The sequence below is a fragment of the Pelmatolapia mariae genome, linkage group LG23, assembly GCF_036321145.2.
Source record: "Pelmatolapia mariae isolate MD_Pm_ZW linkage group LG23, Pm_UMD_F_2, whole genome shotgun sequence".
Classification (NCBI taxonomy): Eukaryota; Metazoa; Chordata; class Actinopteri; order Cichliformes; family Cichlidae; genus Pelmatolapia; species Pelmatolapia mariae.
This window is the reverse complement of record NC_086246.1, coordinates 50,859,671-50,871,948: the sequence shown is the minus strand read 5'-3', so window position 1 is coordinate 50,871,948 and position 12,278 is coordinate 50,859,671. Positions and strand designations below refer to the sequence as shown.

Here is a 12,278-nt window from a genome sequence, read left to right as displayed (position 1 = left end):
CAAGGTCTGTTTGGGAACGCGGCTTCACGAACTGCCCCGCTCCCCCGAGTTAAAGAGACAGTCCACACCACCGTTAGGACGAAGAATAGCAGGTAAATAAATGTATATGGAAAAAATAACTAAAGATACATAAATGTAACCAATAATCTAATTATGTAAGTTAGTTCACAAATAGGCCACCCAATAAAAATCAAAGGTCATCGATGAAAGGCGGCAGTTCTTGTTTTCTCCATCCTCCCCAAGGTTAATTAAACGAAGCTAAAATCGTATGAGACAAAAAAAAACCTATAAAGAATAATGAAAAAATAATGAAACTATTTTGTGAACTTGGAAAACTAGCTCAAATAAAATAAAACAAAATAAAGAGGGAATATTCGTAGTTTTAGTTAATTAGTTAAAACATTTTAATCTTATATCTAACATTTTTCACTTTTCTGATAAGGCTTTGATTGACATGTTTATTGAGAGTTTGGATGTCTAAGACTGAGTCAGCTGCTTAGATCTGTACTGAAGCCTTGCTTTCCGCACGACACCCTCAGAACAATAATAATTAAAAAGACTGAAACTAACGAAAACCAAACTGAACCTACATGCTTTCAAATCACAGACGCTAAAATGAAACTAAGCAGAATTAAAAACAAAAAGTGAAAGAAAATATTAAAATAGAATAAATCTAACCCTTGCTATTGTAACCGTGTGTTCTTGCGTTGTGCCTGACAAAGAAAGGTAAAAGAAAGACCTCCAAGTCGTTAACTTACTCGCTCCTGCGGCCAAATACAAACAGTGGGGGAGAGGCTTAGCTCAGCCCATCACAACGTCCAAGCTAGCCAGAATTATATATTCATGCTAGCGTTAACGGCGCCTAAAACACATTTGTGGCACACACATACTACACATTTATAGCACCTAACAAAAACAGGCACAATGATGACAATAATTGAACTAAAGTAACAATCAGAAACATCAGGGTGGCTAAATATACATTATATGTGTGTTGTACAGTGTTGGGAAAGCAATGACACCAACCTCTCCCACATTGTAGAGGCCAAAGGGGTACACTGTATTTATTGGGTTGCACCGAAGAAGAAAAGATGAGGAGGGGCTCTAACTGATCATGAATATAACTACAGACAGTCAGGTATAAAGAACACATTTTGTGTAATTATAACAATATGTAATCTATAACCGGGTTACACTACAAAAAATCCCCTTTTCATTCAATTTTTATTTCTGCTGCTTGATTTTGGTTTGATAATCAATAATCAGTTAAAACAAATGTCAGATGTCAAATTCACTTTAATTTCGTTTACTGTGTGTTCTGTCTCATTTTCAATGACACTATTTAAACTAAAACATACAAAATGAACAATCTGGCCTGTATAATTTAAATAATACCATCTGTTTATTATATCATATCAGTATTTGATAAATATTAATTTCATTATAATTACTGGCATACTGCAATGCCCTTAGCCATTTATTTCTGTCCTTACAAAAATGTAATGTTTCATCTTTTTGTAGATAACATGTTATTTAGTATTTACTTTAAACTAAACTGAGAGAGGAGCTTTATCAATCAAATGGAAACCAAATGCAGTTCAGAAGATTATCAAGGACATGCTGTTTGGTTTGAGATTTTGGGACGTTAATATTTACCAGATGGTGCAGCAAAAGGATGCCAAGCTGAGACGAATTTCACTTCAAATCTCAGATAGTGAGGGTGATTCTAAAATGCAGATCCAGAAAACCATCCTCTTTCAGCGACGTTAGTATTAAAGAATATATTCATCTCTAGCGTTTGCCTGACATTTCATTTTTTGCTCACGTCACCACATTTTCCAATTCCTCATGGCAGAGGAAGATACAATTGTTAATTTCACTTTGTTTCCACATGGTTTCACTCTTGCTCAGTGTTCTGTGTCAGTCATTTTAAACAGTTCAATCTAAGCATTGATATTTTGTGCCTTAGACGTGCAATCAAATATGCAACTCCGAGCAGTATATTAACACTGATGAGTTATGGTGTCGTGTGGTATACGGGTGTGTGTGTGTGTGTGTGTGTGTGTGTGTGTGTGTGTGTGTGTGTGTGTGTGTTACCAAAGTGTAGGTCAAATGTTCCTGCCGGCAAAGTCTTTCAACATCATTACTGATGAAAACAGATTGTAATCAGGAGAGGCTGGATGGGTAAATATAAACACACACACACACAAAGTCAGATGAGATTTTTTTCCCCAACACAGTATAGACCTGCATATAATATCAATGTACTGGTTCATGAAACTTAAAACGTTTTATTTTCAGTTTCCTTTAATGCCAGTTACGGTCTATAACGTAACCTAAAACTAACAAGGACTCCAACACAGATGCTGATGGTGCATTTCTAATTAAATGTAGCTATGAAGTTAATTTACTTCAACAATATTCTCGTCTGTGTCTCTCTCAGGGTGCATTTGTGATCAATATGAATTAATTCCAAGATTCGTCCCTGGGGACAGAAAATCACTGAGTTCAATTAGAAAGGACACAAGCAGCCTTCTAAGCGTACCTCTGTGTCTGTGTGAGAGAGAATAAGGGGTTTAAAGTGAACCTCATTTTTTATAAAGTTTAAAGTGATACGGTCGGTGTCTGTGCTGTGATCCACAACCTCAGACTGCTGAAAGCACTCTTGATGATGTCATTGTGTGGAGACGTCCTTAAAGTAGTTTTATCAGCACAGCAGCTCCACCTACCAGCTTCTCTGTTTGGGAAGGGCAGCCAATCAGAACAAAGCTGGCCTAAAGGGGGGATGATCTTAAAGCCCAAGTGAATGTACAAAAGCCCAGCCCTCATCTTCTACTTTTGGTGACTGCAGAAGATTTGCTGTGGGGTTCACCGCAGCAGATCATCTGCCTCCATCTCACCCTGTCTCTAGTATCCTATACCGTCACACCAACCTTCTGCATGTCCTCCTTCATTACATCCACAAACCTTCTCTGAGGTCTTCCTCTTTTCCTCTTTCCTGGTAGCTTCATCTTCAACATCCTTTGTCCAATATATCCACTACCCTTTCTCTACACATGTCCAAACCCTCTCTGCCTTACCTAAGTACACCTCTTCAGCTGCTTGTTAATGCAAATATCCAATGAATTAATCCAATGGGAGCAACTCAGTGCATACAGGCATGTAGACATAGAAATGAAAACCTCCTAAAGTTCAAACTGAGCATAAGAATGAGGAAGAAAAGAAGATTTAAGTGACTTTGAGCATGACATGGTTGTTGGTGCCAGACGGTCTGCTGATCTACTGGGATTTTTCCCACATAGCAATATCTAGCATTTACAGAGAATGGTCTGTAAAGGTCACGCAGTTGCAACTGTGTGATGCTATCATGTCAGTATGAACCAAAAGCTGCAGGGAATATTTCCAGCATCTTGTTGAATCTATGCCACAAACAATTAAGACTGATTTGAAGGCAAAAAGGGGTCAAACCCAGTAATACCAAGGTGTACCTAATAAAGTGTCCAGTGAGTTTATATTGACTGGTTATATAATGCAATTTGAACAATGATTTCATATAACATAGAGATCACAGACAGCATCTCAGGAATATTCAGCTATGCTCTTTGGACTTCCTGTATCCTACAATAAAACATTGAATTCACACCTACTGTAACACTCACACTATGGCATGTATTCAGGCATCCAGTGAAAACTGATGTTAAATTGTACACAAGACTTAAAATTTGTAAAATAACAGTTAAAGAATAAAAATTAGTTAATTATTAGCTCAGACTCTTGCACTAAAATGCTGCCATATGGATGCATTGGGCATCCATTGTTGCAAGAATGTAAACTTTTAGAAATGACTTCTTGGCCTATAATCTGTCAAAAATATGTCAAACATACCTCTCAGGAATAATATCAATGCCTTTTGAGCCAGAAAGAACATTCCTATCACCAGGTAGAAGCTGCAGTCAGTTTTTGGAAAAGTGACTTAAGGGAGTGAAAAACTTAACAAAACAACGTCTATTAACTGAAGGCTGTGTCATTAAAAGGTTTTAAGTTGGGGCTTTTATTTATAAGGTAAAGACCCTACACCAATAAAGAGAAAACAGAGAAAACTGCACCCAATCAGATGAGCACTATGAGCACGCGCTTTGGTGACAGTGCGAAGGAAAAACTCCCTTTTAACCGGAAGAAACATCCAGCACAACCAGGCTTAGGGAGGGCTGTGACAGGTCCGTGGTGAGGGGAGGGAGACAGGACAAAAGACAAGGTGTAGAACAAAGCCAGGAATTAATAACAAAATACAGAGGAGTGTATAAACACACAGGGCAGGAAGAAAAAACACTCATAGCATCATGGGAAGCCTCCAGCAGCCTAGGCCTTCTGCAGAATAACCGAGGGAGAATTCAGGGTCACCTGATGCAGCCCTAAATATATGCTTCATGAAAAATAATTTTTTAAGCCTAAGAGGGTGTCTGGTGCCCAAATCCAAACTGGGCTAAAGCTTAAGTCTCCCATTCTACTTTTAAATATCCTGGAACCACAAGTAAGCCAACAGTCTGAGAACGAAGCGCTCTACTGGGGTGATAAAGCGCTATAAGTGTCACGGTCTGTGGAGACAGATCGTGCGGAGGTGTGTGTGTGGACCCAGGTGCAAACACAGGTGAGGAGACGGGAGTGAACTTAAACTGAAAGCGAGCCTTTATTTGGGCTGATATAGAGGAGAGTAGACAAAACATAACAGGGACAGAGACCGCAACTAACCAGAAACCTAAACTGGAAAAACACTAACATGGGATAACTATGATCACTGTGAACAGAATGCTGTGCAGATGCATGGAAACTGTGAACCAAATGGCGTGATGAAACTGACATGAACATGACCTGCACAGAACCTCATCGTGCGGGTGCATGAAAAACAGCATAAACCAAACGGCAAACATGAACTGCACAGAATCCTTAAAAACACTTAACTTGACCAGAGGGAAGGTACACAGACGACGCGACACAGACTGAATGAAACAGACTAAATACCCACAGGGATGATCAGGGGAACACATGAGGAAGAACAGCTGACACACATGAACCTAATGACAGGACAGGGGCAGTGACACTAAATAAAAATAAAACAGGAAACATGGAGACGGACATGACACGAACTTGACAACAAGGACCACACAGACATGAAACATGACAGGTAGACAGTACAGGGGGAGATGACAGAAACAACTAAGAAACAAAGAACTAAACTGCAACCTAGAAATTAACTAGATGAGCTAAACTAGAAACCAAATGAATACAAAAGATACATAAAAACTCAAACACTGGGTCACACGACCCAGTACCGTGACATTAAGGTCTGTAAGATAAGTACACACAGATTTAACTGATCTCAAATCAACAAGCAGCTTGTTGCAAAGAGCAGAACCACAACAGCTGAGAGCACCCAAATATCTGAATATGGAAACATAAGTCTGTCTGGTTATCAGTGAGAGCATTAGAATACACACACACACACACACACACACACAGTGTGTGTGTGTGTGTGTGTGTGTGTGTGTGTGTGTTCTGGCACTAGGACCCAGCAGGTGCAGCCCCGTTATTTTAGAGCTCCGCAGCACGGTCCCGTCGGCAGAGCGCCGGATCCACAGCACACACCGCAGCAGCGTCCTCTGGGCTCAGGACGCAGAGTGAGCGGAGGCTCGCCACCACACTGTGCGCGGGCAAGAGGAACAACCACAAGTTATTACTGGTTCAAGGTCGGCGATTTGAGGAAAAGAGCACATCCCGCATTTGTTTCATTGTTTTTTGCTACTATTTGTTATTTAATGAGTAAGATACTTTAGACATGGCTTCATCCGTGAGCGGCACAGAGGAGGTGCGGGTGACGGCGTTGACGCCCCTGAAGTTGGTGGGACTTGTGTGCGTCTTTCTCGCTCTCTGCCTGGATGTCGGTGCCATGTTGAGCCCGGCGTGGGTCACCGCGGATGACCAGTACTCCCTGTCCCTGTGGGAGTCTTGCTGGAAGCCCGTCAGCTCCGAGGATTGGTCCTGCAACAACACGCTGGCCACGGGTGAGAAAGACGCTCATGTGCCCGCACAGACACGCTTAACACTGGCTGCTGCTGGCGTGACGTGCCACCATGTTGGCTGAAAGTTTTAAACCAGTTGGGTGTTGTAGTTTTAAGGGATGCTTCACCCTCGAAATGGCAGGATTGTGGGCGCAGACAGACACCTACATTCATATTCAAATGGAAGTGCGATGCACAGCTCTCAGGGATAACAAAGGGTCCCCGCGGAGAGTGCGCTGCTGAACCAATCTGTTCTGTGGGTGAGAATTATAAAACATCACCCCAGAGAGTGCTAGATGTTAATTACTTTATAATTAGCTATTGCCTGTTTAATTTAAAGTGCCGAACTTTTCTGCATGAAATAGGATCTAGAACGGTGTGTTGCGCACTGCTGTCCAATTGGGAAATAATCGAGTACAGGAAAAAGTGAAGTCTCACAAGTCTGATTAATAAGACGCGTTGGTTTCTTTCTAGGCCGTTTGACTCTTTTTTCCTTAAAACGTTTGCTCAGTGCGCCACAGAATGATGTGGGAATGTTGCCTCGCCAGGAGCGGTCCAGCTGGGGTTTCATTTGGCCTTTTGTTGCGATCAAAATGAGCCTTTGTGTGGGTTTCTTCACCGGCCAAGGAGCAGGGGCAGCTCAGAGCAGAGAACTCCCCCGAGATCCAGATGCCTGCAGATTAGTAACCAGGGAAACAAGTTGAAACACTCCAGAAATTTTCTCTATTAGGGAAACTTTTTTTATTTATTTATGGAGTCCCCTCATTTAGCTTTTTTTTCTAGAAGCATTTCATATTTCCATCACAGCTACTAATCCACCGAGAGAAAGAAAGAGAGAAGCTGGCTGAACTCTCAGAAAATTGATCCTATCGCTAGATGAGTGAGTGTTTGTAGCGCTGTACAAAATATTTAATGCATACGTAAAGCAGTGCAACAGCCCTTTATGACATTTCTAATGCACTGGCAGGCTTTCAAGCCACAGTTTGTAGATAACGATCCATCTTGCAACACAATAAAAGCAAAAAAATGTCAAAACTGATCTCACAGAGAGGGTTTTTCATTTTCTTGTAAATGTGCCTAAAGCTTACATTGGTTTATCCTGCCGTATCCCTGAGTAGACTATCTAACATTTCCTGTCTGTGTTTACTCCTCTGTTTCGTTTTTCTGCTGTCTCTGCTGGCTCCTGCGTGCTGACTGGTGAATTACATTTTTGTTAGTCTGACAAAATGTTTTCTTTCTGTCTGAGATGAGTAACTGCGGGCCACTCTGGCCCCATTCCTCCTCTGTCAGCGCAGACAAAGTGCACTTTGGTGCCATATAAAGACACGTAGTCTCCGTGTCAGCTCTCAGCAGCAGCAGCATACCACAGTAAATGCACACAGTGAACTTCCCATTTCCTCAGGCTTGTGCTTGGCTAGGGCTTATTGATTTGAATCCCAGTAATCAGTTTCTAACCACCCCCCACCCCTCATCAACCCCCGATATTTCCTCAGTGTCATGCTTCGGGCATTAAATAAATCCTGTTAGTCTGAAACAGCAGCTGGACCACTCAGATGTTTTGAACTTGTTCTGCACAAAGTTCTCTTTAAACCGTAATAATGTGCTGCAAGGTAGACATCAAGTATGGCCTCATTACATGCTCTAGTGTTTAAAATATACAGATGCATAGAGGATATCCTCTCTGTGTGTTTCTCTCTCTCAGACAGACACGCACACACATTTAGTCAGGAGCTGTCGGTGGTCAAGTATAAACGCTACAGACTCAACATAGAGCCAGGAATGCAGCAACAGCAGTGTGTTGATGCCAGGGTGGTGCGAGATCAGGATACCAATGTGGAGCCAGAGTGTGAGCACGTCCAGCTCAGTGAGATGCAGTGATGGCAAAGCGTATTAATAATGTAATATGTTAGCTATCCCATTCTGGGTGCCTGCTTTCTCTTTACGGGAGGTCACAGAACTGTGCAGGCCACATACCGGCTCTGTGGGACAGAGCCTCAGCTCAGAGACACAGAGGACACGAACCTGGAGCCTCCGATTGAAGATGGTGCTTCTTCAAACAGTCCTTCATCCTGCTGCCTTGAGAGAGTGAGGCTGAGATTGTGTGACAGTGTGAGAGAGAGAGACACTCGAGGCACTTCTGTGACACAGATCTTCCACAATTGTCTGAGACAAAGCAACTGAATCGGGGGCCTTGAAGGATTTATTTGCTTAACACTTCAGCAGTTCCTGACATCCGTACAGAGGACCATAATTAATGCTCAGATTGGATCTTGTGTACTGTATCTCCTTTTCCATCTGTTATCGTGCGGGGCTCAGATTAATAGTTTGGCACTTCCTGCTCGTCAAAGCCTTTAAGCACCCTAACTCTGGCTGTGTCTCTCGCACAGCGAACAGGATCCGTTCCAATTCTGAGATGAGATGACTTTCTGCATCCTGCTGTTTTCATGATAAAGTTGCGCGCCGGCTGGGCTGCGGGCACCAAAATGACCCAGGAAAGATACAGTATCTCAACAGCGATGGGTCTGTGACAGCTGCGGGTCAAGTCAGTGTAACCCTCCCTTTTTGCTGAGAGGCAGCAGCAGCGAGGGGGTCGCTCTGGTTGTGAAAGCAGGGAGGCTGAAGGAAAAGTGGTGCTCTGCTTTTTGTGGGCTCGCTCCAACATCCTGTGGTGACAGGGCCCATTTTTTAAACTCTAAATCCTGAGCCATATTTGGTCAGAAGTGGTTGATGTTTGTTTATATTTGAGCTGCTTGGCCCCTCCAATAATGTTTCCCTCCAACAAGAGTGGGAACTGTATTTTAAGCAGCTTATGTTCCGTCACTTTCTTCTGCTGTTTTAATGATTTTCTGCCTCAGCAGAGAGGAAGTATTCTCGGCCATGCTTAATCTTTTTTTTATTTCCCAGACTCCGTAATAAACAATACCTCGTACAGGTACTAAAAAAAGACTAAATAAAGTTTAGTCAGTCACTGTAAACTTTTCCACACTCTGTAATACTGAGCCGCGTATACAGAGCCCAATCCCCTTTATGCTTTGATGTTTACCTTTTTCCACCCACCGTACTTTAAATGATTTCCTCCTGTGTAATCAAATGCTTCATCATAATATCCTCCTCCTGTTTACATGCACACCTCCTGTTTCCGCAAGTAAACAGTAAAGCAATGAAAGAGACCCCTAATCTCTAAACAATAACGTATATTGTCTCTCAACAGTCCTCATTTGCTGTCCCGTGGCTAATTAAGACTAAGAAAAACTGTTTTCTCGAGAAAAAGGCAAGGCATCTAAAAAAAAGAAGAAGAAGCCTACGATCATATTTTTCTGCCTTTCACAGCTGCTTCTGTTTGGGGAAGACAGTTATGTACACTCAAGTGTGGCTGGGATGCTGAGGATGCTGCTGAGCAGTCATCAGCCGACAGGGAGGGATATACTCATTATCACAGTCACCTTTCTGCTCCATTGGGATCCATTACTGGACTGTTGGAAATGTGCACGCGTAACCAAGCGCGTGTTCGTGCCAGCCAGAAAAAGGGCTGTGCTCAGTTTGAGGGTTTGCATTCCTCATCTGCCAACCCGCCAACGGGTCCCCGGTGGCTCAGAAACGTTACGAGCCATCGCCGCCATCGCTCAGCCTCCGAACCACAAATAGTTTGTGTTTACACTGTGGCAATTCACCACCAGTGTTATTTACTTTTGAGGGACTGAGTATTGCAATATTACTGTGGCTAACCACTGCAGCCTGTGACCTATTCTGCTGCCTCTCTCTTCTTCCCTTTATCCGTCCTCATCTTGTCTCTCCGCTTTCCTCCCTCCTGTCAGCAGTGCCGACACGGCTCTCCAGAGTAACCTTTTTTTAGCTACCTGTGTCACTCTCTGTTTCAGTGTGATTTCACGGTTTTCCTCCCTCACCCTCTCCCTCCTCTCTGCCCCTGTGTTTGTGCTCGTCTCAGACTGGCAGATCGCCACCCTGGCTCTGCTGTTAGGGGGAGCAGCCCTCACGCTGCTCGCCTTCCTCGTGGCGCTGTTCTCCCTGTGCTTTGGCTCCAGGAGTCGCTGCTACAAGCCTGTGGCCATCATGCTTTTCTCTGCAGGTATGTAAAGAAATTCAATTTTCATCGAATGTGCACAGGAAGACCCCAAGGTCCTTTGACGACTTTAATGATGCATCTTGCGTCTGAACTGTCTGTTTTTCTTGCAGTTGTGCTCCAAGTGTGCAGCTTGGTTCTCTTCCCCATCAAGTTCATAGAGACGGTCAGTCTGAGGATCTACCATGAATTTAACTGGGGCTACGGCCTGGCATGGGGATCCACCATCTTCTCTTTCGGAGGTGCCCTCCTCTACTGCCTCAACCCCAAAAACTATGAAGACTACTACTGAAAAGACAAGAGGAGAAACCTGGGACCTCACCCAGCTAGTGTCCACATTAGTAATAGCACCTCTGTCTGTTACACATCGCACAAACAGACCAGAAATAGGAAAAAAAAATGCTCATTAAAATTTTCAGGACTGGAAAGGAGCTCTTGTATTTGATACTGTGAACTTGTTGTCTCAAACACTGTCCTTGCTCATTGGACCGAAGCCCTGAGGTCTCTTAGGAGAGCTGGCAGCAAATCCAGTGATATAAAAGAAACGAGGCACTTTCATTTGGGAGAGAATGCCACCGGTCAGATAATTCTGCGTCCCCTTTAAGTGTAACTCCAGTAGGTCTTAGTTCTGGACACAAGGTCTGTTGTGAACAGATGGATTTGCTGGCCCCATACCCGGAGGAATCGATGGACTAATTAGCCAATCAGAGAAGAGAAGGAAATGTAGAGAGGAAGACATTCTTTTGAAGTGATATCCTGAGGATGACAAAGTGAGGAAGACGGGGCACACCTAAAGAATGCAACATGCCACATTTCCCCAGAGACGCAACAACAACTGGAGGCTGGCCAAGCTTTCTTCTGCTGCCAGCAGACTTTAATATATCGGAGAAAGCATGTCACGGAGCTCCCTGGACTCACTGCATTTGTCCTGTCCTGCTTGTGTCTATTATAACTGGGTCAATAAACAAACAGAAGCTACCTAAGACAGCTAACACCTTCCAAATGGGTGAAAGTAACACAATCCTAGTTAATGACTCATGAGTGTCTTCTACACAAAACCTGATTTACAAGATGCGATCAAGAAGTTCTGAGAACAAAACTATAAAAAAAATTCAAAGCATTACCTGAATTTAATTTGGTCACCTAACGTTCAAAGTTACCTTTTACCCGCGACACGCCCACATAGCTTCTAGCACAGCTGTTATTTTTAGATCGCTCCCTGGAATTCCAATTATCCCATGACCACAGACTGCAAATATTAGCTTCTGTTTGAACGTGAGTCGCTGGTTATAAGATGTCCAGCTACAGGAGTCGAGCTGAAGAGTTTCCTCAGCATTTCCCAGGATAAACTGGAGAAGGTGGCTGGGCTGTGGAGGTCTGGGCATCCTTGCTTAGGCTGCTGCCCGGCCCCGGATCATAGTTTTTACACTATGGCAGATCCAGCATCAGCCTCAGAGGGCGATCTAAAAGTAGCGGCCGATCGTGAGATCACCTAAAGTCTTGGCTTTAGTAGACCTGCTGTGAGAACCTTTCAAATACCCCCAGTCATACCTGCTTTTTCAGGAAATTGTATCATATCCAAGTTATGCAGTTTACATAATAAAAGCTTATTAGTTTTAAGCACAGCAGTAGGAAGGTAGAGGGCAAATGACCACGTCTGCTGAGCAAGTGTGCATGATCATACCACCCAGCATGTGCTCACAGACCTACCCGTGTGATGCCTCCTTATCTTCCCTCAGTAGGAAATGAGAATGCTCTCAACAGGCACCATTAAAAATACATGTGCTTCCCTATAGACAGGCTGTGGCAGGAAATCCACTGAAGCTGAAAAAGGCAACAGACTTGGTTTGAGCGTCTGAGCTAAGGTCCACACCAGAGTGAGACGTGCTGTGTACGAGTAGTGAAACGAGGACCGCGAGGTAGACGACCTACGCCGGCGTGCTGTGGTCACAGCCGTCTTCTTAAAGCGCCTTTATAGCGTTCATGAACTCCCTCCTGCAACATCAAAGTAAATGAATGTGTGCATGCATTTACAATTCCCACTGGTCTGATAAACAATAAACATGTAGTAGAAAATAAATAAATTGTGCTTGTTTAATTTGGGAAGGAGGGATCACAGCCGTGATCAATGAGAAACTCTG

At 43.3% G+C, this 12,278-nt stretch overlaps 1 protein-coding gene across 1 annotated transcript; it reads left to right on the top strand.

The window, feature by feature from the left end:
- The first annotated feature begins 5,606 nt into the window (after nucleotides 1–5,606).
- tmem47 (transmembrane protein 47) lies at nucleotides 5,607–12,231 on the top strand. Its single transcript, XM_063465858.1, has 3 exons — nucleotides 5,607–6,059; nucleotides 10,003–10,143; nucleotides 10,251–12,231. Exons 1-3 carry the CDS (start codon nucleotides 5,834–5,836, stop codon nucleotides 10,427–10,429), a joined length of 546 nt encoding a protein of 181 aa, XP_063321928.1. The 5' UTR covers nucleotides 5,607–5,833; the 3' UTR covers nucleotides 10,430–12,231.
- Nucleotides 12,232–12,278: the final 47 nt, after the last annotated feature.

Coding starts and splice junctions, on each gene's coding strand:
- tmem47 (XM_063465858.1), top strand. CDS start 5,834: ATGGCTTCATCCGTGAGCGGCACAGAGGAGGTGCGGGTGACGGCGTTG. Junction 6,060..10,002: donor CAACAACACGCTGGCCACGG/GTGAGAAAGACG, acceptor TGCTCGTCTCAG/ACTGGCAGATCGCCACCCTG. Junction 10,144..10,250: donor CATCATGCTTTTCTCTGCAG/GTATGTAAAGAA, acceptor TTTTTCTTGCAG/TTGTGCTCCAAGTGTGCAGC.